This window comes from Marmota monax, unplaced genomic scaffold (genome assembly GCF_021218885.2).
Source record: "Marmota monax isolate L192 unplaced genomic scaffold, Marmota_monax_Labrador192_F-V1.1 WCK01_AAM20220418_F8-fsc00632, whole genome shotgun sequence".
Lineage (NCBI taxonomy): Eukaryota > Metazoa > Chordata > Mammalia > Rodentia > Sciuridae > Marmota > Marmota monax.
The window spans coordinates 173,342-193,069 of NW_026694799.1; the positions used below are offsets into that span (position 1 = coordinate 173,342).

General features: G+C 42.4%; 1 protein-coding gene across 4 annotated transcripts; it reads right to left on the minus strand.

The window, feature by feature from the left end:
• Positions 1-916: 916 nt before the first annotated feature.
• Positions 917-19,301, minus strand: LOC124080049 (butyrophilin subfamily 1 member A1-like). Of its 4 annotated transcripts, none has more exons than XM_046425885.2 (11): positions 18,938-19,301; positions 18,509-18,669; positions 17,629-17,709; positions 15,927-16,274; positions 12,842-13,123; positions 12,566-12,733; positions 9,896-9,916; positions 9,778-9,804; positions 8,136-8,162; positions 3,903-3,929; positions 917-3,554 (listed from the first exon to the last, which is right to left on the minus strand). In XM_046425885.2, exons 3-11 carry the CDS (start codon positions 17,699-17,701, stop codon positions 2,917-2,919), a joined length of 1,611 nt encoding a protein of 536 aa, XP_046281841.1. In that variant the 5' UTR covers positions 17,702-17,709; positions 18,509-18,669; positions 18,938-19,301; the 3' UTR covers positions 917-2,916. The 4 variants fall into 4 exon arrangements, with proteins under 4 accessions (XP_046281841.1, XP_046281840.1, XP_046281842.1 ...); XM_046425884.2 differs by having other exon boundaries at positions 18,505-18,669; XM_046425886.2 differs by lacking the exon at positions 18,509-18,669 and having other exon boundaries at positions 15,927-16,110.
• Positions 19,302-19,728: the final 427 nt, after the last annotated feature.

Genomic DNA, 19,728 nt, shown 5'->3' on the forward strand with positions numbered 1-19,728 from the left:
ACTACTGGCAAATAATAAACTCAACCTTCAGCCCTATTTCCTCCTCTCTTTCAACTTTCTACTCATAAAATTTGTTACTTTGGCAATCTGCCCCCCTCCTGAGGTGACCCATGTTAATAAGATGACTTTCTAAAAGTTATCTTATTAACATAAACTCAGATGGCTGAAAGGGGCTGGTTATTAATAACAAGAGACTCTCCTTTCATCTGCATCAGGAAATTCCAAGAGTTTTAGGAGCTGTTTTCAGGGATCAGGGAGAGAAACCACTTTTCAGGGACCTAGAGTGAAGACTAAAATTATGGATAAAGATATCAATATACACATTTCCTACTATGTAACCAAAAGGTGAGCCTTCTGCACACTGCTGGAAGGTGATTCAAAAAGAAAAAAACAGCCCAGTTTAGTAACCCATGCCTGTGATCCCTGAGGCAGGAGTATCACAAGCTCAAAGCCAGTCTAAGCACCATAGCCAGGCTCTAAGCAATGCAACAAAACACTGTCTTAAAATAAAATTTAAAAAGGTTTGGTGGTGCTGGAGTTGTAGCTCAGTGCGGGAGCATTGTGAGGCACTGGCTTCAATTCTCAGCACCACATTAAAGAATAAACTAAATAAATTTATTGTGTCCAACCACAACTAAATAAAAATAGTTTTTAAAAAAGATTGGGGACATCACTCAGTGGTTAAGGAGCCTGAATTGAATCCCTGGTCCCCCAACCCACATCCAAAAGAAAAAAGAAAAAAAAAACAGAACTACCTTGCAATGAAGTGGCCCCTCCACTGCATTGTACAAAATATCTCACATTGTCTCAGTTGGCAAAAAAGTGTTTACACGGTCCAGCTCCATTAACACAAAGAAAACCAACATAGAGCAGATTTGGAACAGAAATGCAATAAAATGATACTGGACTCTGTCCACACCTTTGACTTTATACTTTATGTATACATACATGTTATACCATTTTACAAATTTTGAACTTCCATAAAACAACAAATCCATCATGACAAAGCAACCTGACTAAGGAAGAAGTTCTTATCTACTCCCCAACATAAGGAAAAAGCACTCCCAATCACTGTACACTACACTACTATATGATCTCTTCAGATTCACTCAGTCTCATTGACTATACTATTACCTAAAAGATAACAATTTGTATAGAAAATCAAAATATAAGAAGAGAGAGGAAGCAAATGGTCAATACATACAGTTACACACATATACACCACAAGCAAAGAGAAAATATACAAAACTAATACATCCTTGTTTCTAGAAGTACTGTGTGTTATATGTACTCTCTTTCTTCCAAATCCCATTCTCTGTTTCCTCTCCCCAAGTCAGAAAACTAGTCACAAAAATCTGGTAGAGTGAACACACCTTTATTTTTGCAGGGTCTAATTCTCAATAGTCCTGTCTCTTCTTGTTTGCTGTGGTTTTCCATTAACCCTTAAGATCAGACTTGGAAGTACTAAGAGGAAATATACTAACTGGACCTATGCTCATGATCAAAGCTTTTTGAAATTCACTTTGCATCTGAAAATTCTCTTTTTCATTTATATTTACTCTAGTAATTCTTGCCTTTCCTCAGTTACAGTATTGACACAAAAGAGGAATGGAGGAAAAAATCAAAAGGTAGCAGGAAGGGTGGATATGATCAAAGTACATTATATGCATGTATGAAATTGTCACAATAAAACCTGACATTTTGTACAATGAATGTGTACTAATAGCTTCTAAGGGGGATCCATTCCCTTATCCCTAATTCCTTGGATTAACATATCACAATATTCTCAATGGTACCAGAAAGTTACTGAGGCAAGGGAAAACAAATATGTTCCATTCATCCCAGAATAGAAAGCAAATACCATAGAAAGTTGGACCATTCTCTTAAAAATCCACCATTGTTTGGAGATTGGAACAGAAATATCTTCCAAAGGCTTATGTGTTAAAAGCTTGGTTCTGCTTGTGGCCCTTTTTGGAAGTGGTGGAAACTTTGGGTGGTGGGGACTAGGAAACAGGAAGGAAGTAGGTAAATGTGGCTGTGTAATTGAAGACTAGGTCTTGTCCCAGACCCTTATTTTTCCCTTCCTCCCTCTCTCTTTTTTCTCTCTCTACCCTCACTTTTAACTCCCTCCCTTCCCCCTACCCTTTTCCTCTGTCTCCCTCTCTTGCTTTGTGTCTTCTATAAGATGAATCACTTGCTCCACCACATGTTATCAATCATTACATGACATTCTGCCTCAGAAACAATGAAGCTAGACAATTATGAACTGAAACCTCTAAAACTACGAGGAAAATAAATCTCTCCTCCTATAGGTTGATTTCTCAGTATTTTGTCACAGAGTCAACAAGATGACTAACACACCTATTCATATCCCAGAAAACTTTTGGATGATAAACTTTCTGGCATCTGATAGTCCAAAATTGCAAAAATAGAACTGGAAAACCTTCTCAATCTCGTTTCCTCTACAAACATGCAAGTCCAGTAATGTGATCTCCCCTTTGTTTGAATTTTTTTCAGACAGGGTACCTCTAAGGTGCCCAAGATAGTCTGAGACTTAAGGGCTAAAGTGATCCTCCTGCCTTAGCCTCCCCAGTAGCTGGGATAGAGGTATGAGCTGTCACACCTATCTAAAATATTTTTCAATACCAAAAAGATATGGTTCCTTATATTTAAATTCCACATTCCCTAAACCAGTTCAAAAAGAGTTAACTTTTAACCTCTGCTATCTGAATATATAAGATATGAACCCTTTTAACCACACATCTGAAGTCTGAGCAAGAGCAGGAGGACAAGTACATTGCACCTTCCAAGTCTCATCTCAGGGGATTTTGCCACATTGAGTCTATAGCCACAGCAACAGCCACAGTGAGTGATCACACATACCAAGGGACTCTATGAAGACAAAACCTTTTGGTGTCACGGAAGTAATAAAGATTTAGCCTCTGGGTAAGCACCATCAACACCACAGCTTGAGATGAACCCCTCCTTTGGAGTGCTCAGGGTCTCCTCCAAAGTAGGAGAATTGTTAAGGGGTACAGGGAGCCCCTCAGACCCACTCTCCATGGAGCAGATGGTCATGGACACATCTCCATACATAATCATGAAGTACGGAAAGAGAGCTCCAGAGAAGGAAGCTGGAGGGAAAGAGAAAATGTGGGACCCATCATTCATGTTATAGAAGGAGACATCCCCTTCACTGTAGTCCAGGAAAACCCCCACCCTGCAGGGATCCTGCCTAGGAGATAACCAAGTCACAGGACCAGTCCCGGCAAAATAACTATTGTCATGTTTCCCCATAACCCAAAACCCCTTATCTGGTAATTCTCTGTATGAGTCTGTTCTTTTTAAATCTTTCCAACAGACTCCCAGAGTCCACCTGCTATGGGATTTATTCTTTATCTCCACTTCCCAGTAACATCTTCCTGATGTGATGCCCTCAAGACCCAACACACTGAAATTTTTATCACTATTCACAGAGGGGTCCTTCAGACACGTCTTTTCATGAGACACACACAGCATGGGGTGAGCAGAGTCTGGATCCAGCGTGACAGACCCTGTTGAGAGAGTTATCAATCATGTAAGGTGCGCCCTTGCCCCAACACATAGCACACAGCCACCCACCACCTCACAGCCACATAGCTGCCTGAGCTGAGGAGGGGATTAGACTCCTGAGATATAAGTCTTATAACTCAAACCAACGTCCTCAACCAGAAGAAGGAGCCAGAAGGCTGACTTGAGGGTAGCCATGTGACAGGACCATTGGTTACAGTTTTGTGACCATCACTTCTGCCACGGTAACACCATTGGTGATGTCAGTATCTGAATCACCACAGAGGGCTTAAGGAGAAGCCACAAACTATGAGAGCAACAGGAGGAACATCTGGAAGCACACAATCACTCACAGGCTTGGAACTGTTCCTTCCGCCAATCTAGGAGAGAACACATATTTCATATCAGGGATTTGCAGGTACTCCACACATCATGACCAGCACCCAGTCTACTGAAACACAACAATGTGGGAGGAAGAATGGAAAAGCTGTGTGAAAAAATTCAGCTGCTGTATTTATTTTTTAATCACACACACACACACACACACACACACACACACACACACACCTCACACATAAACATGAAGTATGGAGAGGCCACTGCAACATTCCCATGAAGACTATGTCCAAAAGCTTCACACCCTGGGATCAAAATTCTGTATAACAAACTGAAAAGTCACTGTTTAGATTTAACTACAAAATAATACTTTCTCAAGACCCAAACATACAACCATGCTAAAAACTAGGTTATCTTGTGATACAGTTGAGGTTACCAAAATTTCCAAGACCTCTTTTACTTATAAAGAACTGACTGTGCTGGACTTGTAAGGTTACCTCTAAGCCATGAGTAGAGAATTACATCTAGCTTAGCTGAACTTGGAGGATGACTAGAAATCATGAGTGCTAGGACCTCAGAGAAATTTTGCCAAGGTAGGTGGCAATGGAGAGGGATTTAGGATGGGAAAGAAAGAAGTTCAAAGCAGGAAACAAATATATACAGTGAGAGGTCATCACTAGTGACTTTTCTTCCACTTCTCACAGACCAAGAGGAGAAAAACATCCTGACATATATGGGTGAACCCAAAAATCTAGGACCTAGTCCTTTGCCTCCCACAAGAATTCCCTGAAGAGTTTCAAAACTTCCAGCTATGATAGAACCCACATTCCTGAACTTCATAAAGTGTGAATGTGTTAAATACATGACTAGGCAACTTTACAAATGTGATTAAGATTCAGGTTCTGGAGCTGAGATTATTCTGGATCCTATGCATCACTCCAAAACTACTCACATGAACCCTTGTAAACAGAGACCTTTCATGGCTATAGTCAGAGAAGCAGATAGAATCACAGTAACAAGGTCAAAAACATACTGTGTTGCTGGCTTTGAAGATGCAAGAACAGGCCCTCAAATGAAAAATTACAGATGGCCTCTAGAAACTGAGCAAGACAACAGCCTCAGAAAGAAACACAGCCTTGTCCCAACTTTCTTGAACTTCTGGTCTATAAAGATCTAAGTTTGTAGAAATTTGGAAGCAAACAGAAAACTACTATGCCTATATAGGTGTCAAAACCAGTGTTGAACAAAGCACTGGCAGATAAATGTTCTTGCAGAAAGCATAAAATTCCCTGTCTCCTGCACACAGGAAGCTGAGGACCCAGAAAATGTCAAATTCTCTGCTAGATGATGAAGAGACAGATAGTTTCCAAGTGAGCCAGTGAACCAGAGAAAGTCTGAAGTTCAGAGTAAAAAGCCCAATGTCAAACAGGAATAAGTGACCCAGACCTTGGACATAACCTCAGGGTCAGGGGAAGGGAGACCAAGCAATGAGATGAGACCTGCCTTTTCTCAGGAGACACCAACCCAAGGGTATTATTAACCAGTTCAGATGAGCCTCCTGATGGTGAGGACCTCCAATAACCAAGAGAAAACACAAGGTCCATCTTCTCCCACAGTCCCAAGGCCACATAACTCTCCTCCACCTTCCATATTCCCTTTTGGGAATGAGATAGGAAAGTCATTGACCAAAGCAAAGTATACATATGTCATACACTCCAAAATGTCTTCAACTGGAAAGCTTTTGCCTCCAACAGGGCAGAGCCTCAGGAATAAGATTAGAATAGTTAAAATAATAACTAAACAACATTTTTCTTTCTTAAAGATTTGTGTTTAAATTTGTGCCCACCATATCCAATAATACAGGTTCAATCAGATACATTGGTATTTCCATCTTTGTTGAATTTCTTCATAGAAACTAGATCATATTAAATGACTGAGGAGACCCAGATGACCCTTGGAGAAAAGTAAATATTTCTCATTTTTTACCAAGACATTATTTGGTAATCCATTATAATTTCATATGTAATAACTGACTGAGATTATCAAAGGAGAAAAGAGAGGTGAAGAAAGCAGCCAGGGGAGAAAAGGAGAAGGAGTGAAAGAAAAAAAAAACTTTTGAGATTTTCCAGTGTATCTAGTACCATGCTATGCACCTTAATGCAGCCTTCACATAATTCCCACCAAAAATTTGAATATATAACTCATTGTTACAATTTCATAAACAAGATGAGATCAGACATTAGTTCACCTCACACTATTGGCCTGTCAATATTAAAGTATTAATTCTAGTACAATAATGTGTTTATCCTTACAAAATAAAAGAGTATGCAAGTTATACATGAAAATACAGCCATTAATTCAGCAGAGAATGGGGGAGTTGGTTAAAAAGAAATGACTATTTGATCCTTCTTTTATAATAAACCTGTCCACAAAAAAATCATTAAGATTCTCAAAGAGTGTTCCACATACATGTGAAACCAAAGCCTGCTTGATGCCATGGGTCACCTTTCTCTGTTTCTCACAGTCTATATCCCTGATGTCAAAAAGAAATAACAAGAGTAGAAAAAGGGAAGATTATACAAATTCAGATAGCACAGGTCCTATACTAATCCCCAGAGTTAAAGAGTCTTCTAGATAATCTTTCATTGCATTGGAAACTGCCTTAGCATATACTTGTCCTAACTGCTACTGGAAGGTTCAGGTGGTCTCATTATCACAGGCAAAACCAATGAGATAAATACTTAGAAATGGCTTAATAGAATTCAGAGAGAGAGAGAGAGAGAGAGAGAGAGAGAGAGAGAGAGAGAGAGAAAGTATTCATTGAACTCTCTCAAAGATGTATCAAGAAGTTGGTTACAATACATGCACACAAAGAACCTGAAAATGCTCTTCACATTGAACTCAAACCACCTTGGATATGATCCTCCAGCTCTCACTGCTTCAGCACACCCAAAATTTCATTGTGAGTCTTGGGCACTCTACTTTTCTTCTCATCTCCTCTCTCATCCCACCTCATCCTTTCTTCTCTGATTTGCTCAATACCCTTTGTCAGGTAAACAATTTTAAACTATCCAGGTTCCTCCTTTTATGATCTTCACACATTAAAATAACAAAGGCATTAAAGACCAAGCCAACAGACAAAGCAAAATTCTCTTAAAAGCAGAGAAAATTGTTGTGAACATTAACTTGCATTTTGTTCCTGTAACACAAACACAAACACAGAATGTTGCATATAAATTTAAGTAGTTCACCGATGCCCTAAGCATCCTGGACCCCAAACTGAGAATACCAGAAATTCATTTCTGAGCAAACAAAGTACTTAGAAGAATCCTAGCTAGGACAGTGAGTCAGAGTATGAGGGGGCTGAGAGAAGACCAATATCCAGAGGACAAGAAAGAAACAAGAAAACTAAACCTGGACCCCAAAATAGGAATCTGGGGTAAAGGGAATACAGAACCAAGGCCCCACATTAGGAAGATGTAAGTCCCAAGATGTAAAATATAATTTCTGAAATTTCATGGAGACCACCAATTCTTATCTACACAGCTCCAACTCTGCTCCATCTGGGATCTCCTCACAACTGAACTCTCCAGTGTCATTGCACCAACAACAAATACCTTTTCAAAGTATGTTTTCAGGGGGTACAGCTAACCCTAACCTGCAGGGGAGGATGGTCCTAGAATAGGTTCACTCCTGAGAACTACAATACGAAAAAATAAAATTAAAATTAAACAAGACTATAGGGAAATTACCAAAAATGAAGAATGATTGAGGGTTTGGTTGTGGCTCAGTTGTAGAGTGATTGCCCAGCATGTGAAAGGCACTAGGATCAATACTCAGTACCACATAAAAATAAAATTATTGTGTCTACCTACAACTAAAAAAATGTTGAAAAAAAATGAAGAATGATTTAAAGACAGGAATGTGAGGTGAGTTCTGTGGTCCAATCCCAAGGAGAAGTCCCTGTGGTCTTCCAATGCAAGTTACAATCACTTTTCTCTCCATTTAGGAGAATTTTGCTTTCCTGTTGTGCTTGGCTTTGGTTAGTTTGGGCAGGGGACAGATTAATGTGTGACGATTATTAAACGAAAAAAAAGAGAAATTAAAAGTGTTTACTGGGAGGGGAGGGAAACAAATTAGAGACAGCAGAGCAGGAAAACCCATCCCATCCTGGGTGGAGACCACTGATACAGAAGGGCAGAGGAGGAGGATGGAGAAGTGAAGGCCAAGGAAACATCAGAGTCACTTACCTGCATACAGAGGGGCCTTCCTCCAGGCTGAAAGGGAACACACAATGGAGAGATCACAGTTAAAACAAGCCTTCTCAGGATGAATGTACCTGCCCTGGCCTCCCCTCCATTCTAAAGATGAGACTGCCCACAGGAGGACAGAGCCAAGAAAGGAGATGTGCTCTTGCAGTATGCAGGGACCCCAGGGTGTTGTGGGAAATGCCCTGGACCACAGATCAAGATGGCTGCTTTACAGGCCAAATTCTACCACTGTCCCACTGCTTTCTCTCAGAAAAATTTCTGACTCAAAACCCATAAAAATCCATATTCTATCTGTCTTTTCTCAGTTTTCTGCTAAGGATAAAAATCATACTATGTGTGAAAATATTTGAGAGAATAAAATATAAATCATTCCACAATTATCAGAAGGCATTATTATATCCAGACATTTTCTGGCAAAGATATACTTGGGAAAGGGGTAGGTATTTGGCCCCTGGTAGAGGGCTTATCTAGCATGCACAAGGCACAAAGTTCAGTCCTCAGCACCACAATGAAAAAATAAAATAAAAATTTAAAAAGACATTTGGGAAATTACCAAAAAGTGAAGAATTATTTAAAGATAGGTACGTGAGGTAAGTTCTGGTGTAAAAATGCCCAATTTCTTACAGATGAAATATTTCTAGAGAATAAGAAACATTATTTCAGGAAGTACTTGGTTCACTCCATTACATTCCCACCTGTGGTGACAGCCCACTTGGATTAGCACCTTTGGGAGCTGGAGAAAACATAATCCTTGTATGGTGATTTGTTGGGAGATGAACAGAAGGCCGCACTCCTAAACCCGATTACTCCATTTCCTTATATGTATCATTTAATAATATCTAGTATCTGCCTTTAAGCTTCTGAGTGCAGACCAACAGCTAGATGTATTGAAGGCTAAAAAACAATATTCTCATACATGTCCCTCACCAGTGATGGGAATGGGGTTCCCCTCGGTGGAATGAGCTGGCTGCAAAATAAAAGCTAATAAAAATGAAACAATGAAAAAAAGGCAGGACACAACAGAAAATATTTTTAGAAAGAGGGGACAGGCCGGGACTATCATACAGATTGAGTTTCTGTACTAAAAACATAAAATGGAGCCTACACTTGCTTTTTTATATTGGGGAAGATCAAAGGCCTTCCATAGAATGTTCTTCACCAAAAAGGTTATAGGTGGACTGTCTGGTACCCAACGAGTACCAGCTACTATGAGGAATCTTCCTAGTAGGGCTGAGATAAAGGTCATGTGCCTTGGGCAATCCATTGCATAGGAGAGCCAAGGATAAACCGAAAATCTCCCTGGTTGCCATATCTAGAGAAGACCCCAAGTAATTCAAGGATGGCTTCCAGCACAATATAATGGGCAAGACAGGATTGAAATAAGATGCAAAATACATGACAGACCAGGAGTCACCATCACACCCAGGTTTCCAAGCACTAAATAGGAAACAGCAGCCCAGATCTAAGAAAGCCCAGGGAGCAGTGTTCTGGCTTCCACTAGCTCACAATTAGCCTCCCAGGGATGGGAACCCACATGTCTGTGCCTAGATAGAAACAAGGAAAGGGAACACCAGATCACAGGCAGGATAAGAAAATCAAGGATACCGGGACAATCACTTACCAGAAAGATAAGAAGCTTTCCTCTGATCTGAAAAACAACCCAGGAATTAGGAGAGGTGGGAACTAGCAAATGCACTATCAACACATCATAGAAAATTAAGAATGAAAGCAGAACTTACTAAGATCTGCTTGGAGTTCATCTGAAAGAAAATGAAAAACAGCGTGAACCTTCATCCACAAGAAAAGAAAAGTCTAGGGATAACAGGAACATACCTCAATATTGTAAAAGCAATCTATGCTAAGCCTCAGGCTAGCATTATTCTGAATGGAGAAAAACTGAAGGCATTCCCTCTAAAATCTGGAACAAGACAGGGATGCCCTCTCTCTCCACTTCTCTTCAACATAGTTCTCGAAACACTGGCCAGAGCAATTAGACAGACGAAAGAAATTAAAGGCATAAAAATAGGAAAAGAAGAAATTAAATTATCACTATTTGCAGATGATATGATTCTATATCTAGCAGACCCAAAAGGCTCTACAAAGAAACTATTAGAGCTAATAAATGAATTCAGCAAAGTGGCAGGATTTAAAATCAACACGCATAAATCAAAGGCATTCCTGTATATCAGCGACAAATCCTCTGAAATGGAAATGAGGACAACCACTCCATTCAAAATATCTTCAAAAAAAATAAAATACTTGGGAATCAACCTAACAAAAGAGGTGAAAGACTTATACAATGAAAACTACAGAACCCTAAAGAGAGAAATAGAAGAAGATCTTAGAAGATGGAAAAATATACCCTGTTCATGGATAGGCAGAACTAACATCATCAAAATGGCGATATTACCAAAAGTTCTCTATAGGTTTAATGCAATGCCAATCAAAATCCCAATGGCATTTCTTGTAGAAATAGAGAAAGCAATCATGAAATTCATATGGAAAAATAAAAGACCCAGAATAGCAAAAACAATGCTAAGCAAGAAGTGTGAATCAGGCGGTATAGCGATACCAGACTTCAAACTATACTACAGAGCAATAGTAACAAAAACAGCATGGTACTGGTACCAAAACAGGCGTGTGGACCAATGGTACAGAATAGAGGACACAGAAACCAATCCACAAAACTACAACTATCTTATATTTGATAAAGGGGCTAAAAGCATGCAATGGAGGAAGGATAGCATCTTCAACAAATGGTGCTGGGAAAACTGGAAATCCATATGCAACAAAATGAAACTGAATCCCTTTCTCTCGCCATGCACAAAAGTGAATTCAAAATGGATCAAGGAACTTGATATCAAATCAGAGACGCGCCGTCTGATAGAAGAAAAAGTTGGCTACGATCTACAGTCGGTGGGGTCGGGCTCCAAATTCCTCAATAGGACACCCATAGCACAAAAGTTAATAACTAGAATCAACAAATGGGACTTACTCAAACTAAGAAGTTTTTTCTCAGCAAAAGAAACAATAAGAGAGGTAAATAGGGAGCCTACATCCTGGGAACAAGTCTTTACTCCTCACACTTCAGATAGAGCCCTAATATCCAGAGTATACAAAGAACTCAAAAAATTAGACAATAAGAGAACAAACAACCCAATCAACAAATGGGCCAAGGACCTGAACAGACACTTCACAGAGGAGGACATACAGTCAATCAACAAGTACATGAAAAAATGCTCAACATCTCTAGCTGTCAGAGAAATGCAAATCAAAACCACCCTAAGATACCATCTCACTCCAGTAAGATTGGCAGCCATTAGGAAGTCAAACAACAACAAGTGCTGGCGAGGATGTGGGGAAAAGGGTACACTTGTACATTGCTGGTGGGACTGCAGATTGGTGCAGCCAATTTGGAAAGCAGTATGGAGATTTCTTGGAAAGCTGGGAATGGAGCCACCATTTGACCCAGCTATTCCCCTTCTTGGTCTATTCCCTAAAGACCTAAAAAGAGCATGCTACAGGGACACTGCTACATCGATGTTCATAGCAGCACAGTTCACAATAGCAAGACTGTGGAACCAACCTAGATGCCCTTCAATAGACGAATGGATAAAAAAAATGTGGCATTTATACACAATGGAGTATTACTCTGCATTAAAAAATGACAAAATCATAGAATTTACAGGGAAATGGATGGCATTAGAGCAGATTATGCTAAGTGAAGCTAGCCAATCCCTAAAAAACAAATGCCAAATGTCTTCTTTGATATAAGGAAAGTAACTAAGAACAGAGTAGGGACGAAGAACAGGAGAAGAAGATTAACATTTAACAGGGATGAGAGGTGGGAGGGAAAGGGAGAGAGAAGGTAAATTGCACGGTAATGGAAGGAGACCCTCAGGGTTATACAGTGGAGGGGGTAGAGAGAGAGGAGGGGAGGGGAGGGGAGAGGTGGGGAGGGGGGAGGGTGGATGATGGGAAAGGCAGCGGAGCACAACAGACACTAGTATGGCAATTTGTAAATCAATGGATGTGTAACTGATGTGAATCTGCAATCTGTGTATGGGGTGAAGGTGGGAGTTCATAACCCACTAGAATCAAAGTGTGGAATATGATATGTCAAGAAATTTGTAATGTTTTGAACAACCCACAATAAAAAATTAAAAAAAAAAAAAAAAAAAAAAGAAAAGTCTGTGTGCCTGAAAAACCTAAGAAAAAACTTTGATACTAGAATTTCTACCTACACACCCACTCAACCCCACCAGGCTCTAGCTGTCCTATCTGATCGCCTCAGTCTCCTCCTCTGGGCTCAGGACCCTGGATCTCTCCAGAGAGCTGGACCCCAGACTCTGCCCTGTGTCAGCTGTCCCACTCACCACCAGGTCTGCACTTGCCCTGTGCCGTCTTACCAATGGCCTTCAACACCTCTTCTTTAGCCTGCTGTTCCTTTTTCTTAAGCATTCTAGTAGAATGTGCTTTTGTGATAAAATAGCTAGCCACCAAGAGTAGGAGTCCCAGCATGGTCAGGATCACAGCAAATGCTGGTTTCCAGGGAGAAGCCTGAGGGAAGAAGGGCTCTGTGGCCCAGGCAGACAGCAGGTCAGGGGCACACCCAGGAGAGCCAGCACACTCAGAGAGGCCAGCCCCTCCCCACAGCTCTGCTGGGAGTGGGAAGCAGCACTGACCTGGGATGTAAATAGCCATGGCCTTCTCCTGGCCCAGGACAGGGTTGAGGACTGAGCAGGTCACATTCCCCACAGAACTGTCTCTCACCACCAGAGTGGCCTCCACACTAAACAGCTCCTCAGTGTCTTGGGTGTGGGCCTCAGAAAGCGCTGGGAACTTGTTTCCACTGAGGTCTCTCCACTGCACCTGGGGCTTTGGGAACCATCCTGAGGCTTTGCACACCACACACACTCCATCCTCTTCTGGCCCTTCTATGTGCACTTGAGGGTCAGAGCCCATCCCTGTGGGAAGGAAGCTGTGGAGCCCCAGGAGGCCATCTTCGGCCTTGAGACTCCAGAGTTGCCTACATATTATACAACATCAGGGGATAAGCTTTCATGTTGAATTCTGGGAGTTCTAGGGGAAGAGGGAATAAAAGAAAGCAGCACAGAGTCCCACAAAGGGCACTGGGCTTTGCTCCCCAACCATGAGTACCACAGTAAACAGGAATGATTTTGTCCCAGGGCTTCCTTATTGAATCTCAGTCTTCTCACCTCACACACTCTCCTAAGACATCTGTATCTCTGTGTATTTCACAAAATTATATTTAGTGACCACCTTTTCTCCTGAATTCTCTTCCACAACACCCATGTTCCCATGAGTTAACTTTACCAGGTTTCCTCCTTTCAAACTCAAAACTCCAAACTGAATTCATAAATTTGCACCACTTGTGACAAAACAACTATTAAAATCTCCCCAATTCCTCACCCTTCTTTATAGACAGTTCTCCCACTTCCACAGACTTATTACTGCCTTTACCTTCTGCCTCTCGGCTCAGTCATGGGACTCAATTTGGCAATGAGAAATTAGCTAATATGACTAGTGCAGAGGTTTTTAAAACATTTGCAACTTGGTTTTAACCTCTACCATTCCCACAGGAGGACAATCGTGGGCTCCCCAGTGGAGGATGGACTCCTGTAACATTGCCTGGTCAACCTGCTACAGCTGCCCTAGGTCAGCCACATGACCACCTGAAACTTGAGCACACCAAACGAAGGTGAACCTGGTGAACTTTTCGGCTGACTTAAGAACAAATAAAAATTACAAGTAAAAAAGTTAATTCTCCCTGTTGATAAAAGAAGTCTCTATTTCTTTTTATTACACCATTTGCTTTAGAAAATTGCAATTACAAATAGGCACTTTCTCCTCTTTTAAAATGTTTATACATAATTTTGAAAACTGACTAGGTTTTTTGCCAGCTTTGTGGCTCAGGAATATCTTACTCAAGGACCTGGGACCCATTTCTTTGAAATGTAAGCATGAGGGAAGATAGCAACCCTTTGCCCCCCTTTTCTCTGGAAAGGTAGGTGCATAACTTATGTGGGTATCTTGCTCCAAAATGTAAAACTACTTCCTGTCATAAAGCTAGAGGAGTTTATTTTGCTTCCAGATAAAGCCTATTAGATGACACTGATGGTCTCCCAAACTACCAGGTAAATTTAGGAAGAATTATGTGGAACAATAGTGCTTTGAGCCCTCTTAGTTGAATATTAGTTATTCTTCAACTTGGCAACAAGCATACAGGAGATTATATATGCTTGGCTCTAAAAAGAAAGATGAAACTCCTTTCTGGTTGTGTAATCCATTCACAGATCACCATAATATGTTTAACACTCTGTTTTGATGCTTATTCTGTAATAAAAAGTGTTTTCTCCTAGCATGAGAGATTTTGTTTTAATTATATTTCTCATAAATGACAAACATGTATGAGTAAACCCAGATGAGATTAGGCAAGTTCAACCCCAATTAGTTGAACTCCCTCAGTGCTTGAAAATATACATTTTTATTGCCAGATGCACCTGAGATTGTGGTTGTTTGTTACACAGCATTATTACAGCAGTAGAACTGACATATAATTTTCAAGTGTCCTGCCACAAAACAACAAATGGTTCAAATAAAACCTTGTAAGTCTCTGAAGTCTTCTCTTCCCCTTCCAAACTTTGTGACCACAAATCTACTCAGTTGACTCTAGTTTCTAAACCTGTCTGACCCCTCCTCCCCCACCCCACTGCCATGTCTCAGGTCAGGCCCTCATTCTCTCCACATCATAACTGCACTCCATGCCTCCTTCTTGCTCACCTCCCATCCATCCATTCACAGCTGCCAACATGAGCATTCCCAGCATGGCTCTGTTTAGGATTCCCCCTACTCTGCATCCAAACTCCATAACACAGCACACAAAGCCTTTACTGATCTGGTAACTGCCTTCCCCTCCATCACTTCTCCCCAAACTCCACCACCTGAGACCCTCAGGGCCCACACACTCAACCCCAAGAACTATCTGGTCAAGTGCAAGTAGCCACAATCACCATGTTGTATGCCCTCTGCCTTTTCACCTTCCACCCCATCAACCTCCAGGGCTCTTGTGCCAGCCCAGGTGTCCACTCCTAAGGACCTCATCCTGACACCTGTGAGTGATGTTAATACAGGATCATCTCTTTGTTCCAGTAATACCACTATTACCATCCTCTCCCTCACTCCTACTATCAACCATGATGGCCTCATTATACACAGAATAATAAACCAAACTTCAACTCAAAGGTTTCATACCAGGGGCTCCCTCTGCATTAAACCATGGCCCCCCAGATACCCACCTGGCTAAATACCTACTTTCTTTGAGCCTTGCTCAGACTGTGAATAAGACTCTGCCTGAGCCCCTATGTAACACTGCAGCTTGTCCTAACACCCCAGCCCACATCCTGAGCCCCTTTCTTAATTCTACTTGGTCTTTTATCTTAAGTACTTATCACCTTATAACATCTTGTACTGAATTATTTGTTATAACTTTTGTTCCTTTGTCTCTAGAAGGTGACCTCCTCACTGATGGGATCTCTGTTACACTGATATATCTCTAATGCACAGAACAAGTCCCCACATATTTCAGATGACCCATATACAGTGTTTGTATTAAATCAATGAATAAAAGATGAGCCACTTTTTTCTTCCATTTCACCTATAAAATGTGAGGCAAAATTGGATGATCTCTGATATTCCCACAGAGCCCAGTACTCCCAAGTTCACTAGAATAGAGGTCAAGTAACTAACCTGCCACCTTCACTTCAAAATCAGCCTCATCATAGAAGCTTCCATGTCTGAAGAAGCAGGTGTACATTCCATTGTCAGAAACCCGGACCTTGTGGATGTGCACGGAAGCCTGACCCTCAGTAAGGATGTCCCTCAGCAGTGAGGTTCGCCCTCTGTATTCAGCCATCTGCTCCTCAGTCTGTTCCTGTTGGTTCCAGTAGATGAACACTGCCTGTGAGAATGTGGTACGGAACCACCCCAGTTCCATGTTCTCTGCATTCATGGCTGGGAGTAGGGCACAGGGCAGTATGGCATCCTCGCCCAGCACTGCCACAATGGGATGTCGAGGGCCAACAACCTGGAACTGCTCTGTGGACAGAGACATGGGGAGGGAAACTATAGAGACACAGACCAAACAACATAGAACACACAACATCAGGTGGAAAGGCCAGAAAGCTGGGGCAGGGGCCACATGAGATGACCCCGGAGGTCTGATGAATTTAGAAGAGGTTTTCTGATCAAAGTGATGTGGCCAGAAATTATACAAAAGACACTCCCTCATTGGCTTCTGCTCCTGGTCCAAGTCCCTCCCATGAAGTAATCTCAAATTCAGTGGTTCTCAAGATTTCATGCACCAGAAGCACTAGGATGCCTTATACAGCACACATCACTGGACCTCATTCCAGAGCATCACATTCACTAGATCTGGGGTGGACCAATGAATGCACATGTACAACGAGTTCCAAGGATGGTCTGGGGAGCACTCTTTGGGAACCACAGGTCTAACTTGCCCTTTTTCAGGAAAACCTGAAAACAGACCAAGGGCATACCTGTGGCCTAGGTCAGCACTCTTTGATCATTCAGCCAAACCTAGAAAATTCCCCTATTCCTATTCTAAATTTGTTACTTCAGTCTATATTTTTCTCCTCCACTGATGGAGGAGAGAAATATATATGCACTTTAAAACAGAGTCAAATGCTACTTACTTCTGTGAAACTCCTGCTCTTGCAATTCACAGAAACCCCCATCACTGCATGTTCAAGGAGCAAGTTCACCTCACTCTCCACCCCCTTGGTGCTCTTGGTCTTCTGAGGCTACCCATTGTAGCCTCCACATGGTTCCCCACTTGTCCCCAGGCTTGACAAGGTGGACCCTCCTTCCCAAGACCCCTCTGAACTCACCTGCTGCTTCTCTCCCCATATGCTCTAGTCCAGCAACGCTGGCCTCTGAGCTTCCTCACACCTCAGCACACTGCCAGCTCTGCACAGGCTCCTTCCCCTGCAGGAACCCTCCTTCCAAATAGTCCTACAGCTCACTTCTCCTTCTCCAGAGTTATGTTCCCATCTACACACCACCTCACTGAACACTGCTGCCTGCCCACACCTGCCTCCCATGCCCCTCACTGTCCAAACCCTGCCCTGTTGCATTTCCAATCATGGTCATCTCTTCCAACACACTTAGGCCTCTCTGCCTAGGTGCTTTTATTACTCACTCTCTCCTGCTAGAAGGTAAACTGTATGACAGAATTTCTGTTTGATTCTTTCATAGAATAGCACTTAATAATCAACATTTCATAAATATTTCAAAAAGAAAATGAATGAATGAATGCTTGCAGCACAAAAAAAGGCAAGAAAACAACAAAAAATGAGGGAAAAATGTATTTTCAAATGTTTTTCTATCTTGATTTTTAAAACCACAAAGGAAGACAAATGGGAACACTCACCTGTGGACAGCTGGACAAGGAAAAGCAGAGAAGTGAGACAGCAGAGCAAGGAGCGACTGCACGACCCCTCCATCTTTAGAGCTGGGGAGAGAGATGGGGATGAGGGCCAAGACCTGCAGGCAGGAGTCAGGTCCAGCCCAGAGCTCCAGTACATCAGCATAGAGAGCAGGGCTTAGGGCTGGACAGCAGTCCCCTGCTGGAGCAAAGCATTCCTATTGGCACATCATACCAACAGGGTGCTGGGACCCCAGAACCCTGATACTGACAAACAGCTGAGTCTGGGCTCCTTCCAGCTTTTCTTAGAAGACTGTGGTATCAGGAAACCATTAGTTACCTGGTAAGAAACTGTTCCTTCCTTTCCAATGCCAACCACGGGGCAGCTCTACTAGGCCCAGAACACCAGGCTCTTTCCTTCCCCATACCTGGAGCTCTGTGGTGGAAACCATTCCTCTAACTCTCTGTTATTGCACACCACTGATAACCCACCAGAAAAGATGGTCAGATTCAGGGTCCCCATCAGGAAGCACATGCAGCTCCTGCTTCCCCCTTGTTCTGCCCCATAGTTATTCCCAGGTTTGACTTGGACAGTGTCAGAGATATTCAAGGAGGCTGTGGTCCCATCACAGAAGCCCAGAACCCCATCTTGCCTTTTTAGATGGGGAGTTCACCTAAACCTGAATCTCAGCCCAATCCCTTCCACTGTGGGCTCAGGACATGGTGCTTCATATGGCAGGTGCCAAGCACTTCCCCACCAACATGTTTGTCCTTGCCTTCTTTTTCTTTGAGAAAGATTTCTGCCTGAGAGGTAAGGGACCCTTCCTGGAGACAGGGCATAGAGATAAAATAGCCCTAGTCAGAGAAAAGACCCCAAATTACCTACTGTTTGGAAGGAGCAGGGAGAAAGCAGTCTGTGGTATAAGGAAGAACAAATTCTGGGAGATGACTTCTAGGCTGCCCTCCAGGCTCAGCCACTCTCACTATGACCTTCTTGGCCTCAGTTTCCTTATCTATATGATGGGCATAGTCACAACTTCTACCTCCCTATTTGTAATAAAAATGACATGAATTTATAGTCACTACATGTAATTAGAACAGGACTGGTCCCAGAAAATGTTACAGAAATATCATTAAAACAAATGAATAAAAGAACAACCCTCATTAAGCTTCTCCTGGTTCTTCCTAGAACAAGACTGTCCCACCTACCCAACCCCACTGCCTCTCACACCACCTCATCCTCAGCTTCTTCCTGCCACCAGCTTCTCCCTGGTTTCCTCCTCTTAGGTCACAGGTGTCTTCAAAGCCAACTTACCTGCTTCTCTGTTCTCCCACCTATGAAAGGCTGTGACTTCCTGGAGCGTCTCTAAACACAACAGCTGGAGAAAGGTCAGACTCACAAGGACCCTGGCAGGCCCCAAATCTGCCTTCAGAATCTGCACCTGCCCCAGGCTGCTCTCAGAGACCAATCCTTACTTCTGAGTCCAATGCTGGGGGCCCAAATTTTTCATTTCCAAGAGGCAGTTTGTCCCCAGGAAACAGGGAAAAAGCAGAGCCACACATAAGTTGCAGTGATCTCTGCAGAGTCTCTGACACTGGAGACCCCACTAAGCCCTCCCAATCAGAGGAGAAATCCCTCTCTGGCTTCTTCCAACATCTAAAGTGAAAGCTTGCCAAAGGAGCCTGGGCAGAGTGTGCCCTGCCCTCTGGACATCGCTCCCTTCACCAGGAAGAAGGCAGTAGAGCAGAGCAGCAAAAAAAGTGTGCCCACAATTTTCCTGGAACACTGCAGAACAAGCCCAGAATGCCACCACCAATCCCTGCCCAAACAGCAGAATCCTGGAGGCTTAGAGATGTCAGGGAAATCTTACAAAAATAAGAAAACAAAATTATATTGAATCCCTACTAAGTATCAAGAACTGTGCTACATAAACTTTACTTATGGGTCTCATTATCACAACTGCAGAGATAAAGCCATGAGCCCTGCCATCTGGTAACATCAATCTAGTAACTTCCTAGATGAGGGAGGAGCTGGCTGTGCCAAGAGACTGCCTCCCACCACCACATCTCCAGGCCAGCCCAGCCCCCTGACCCAGGTAACTCAAA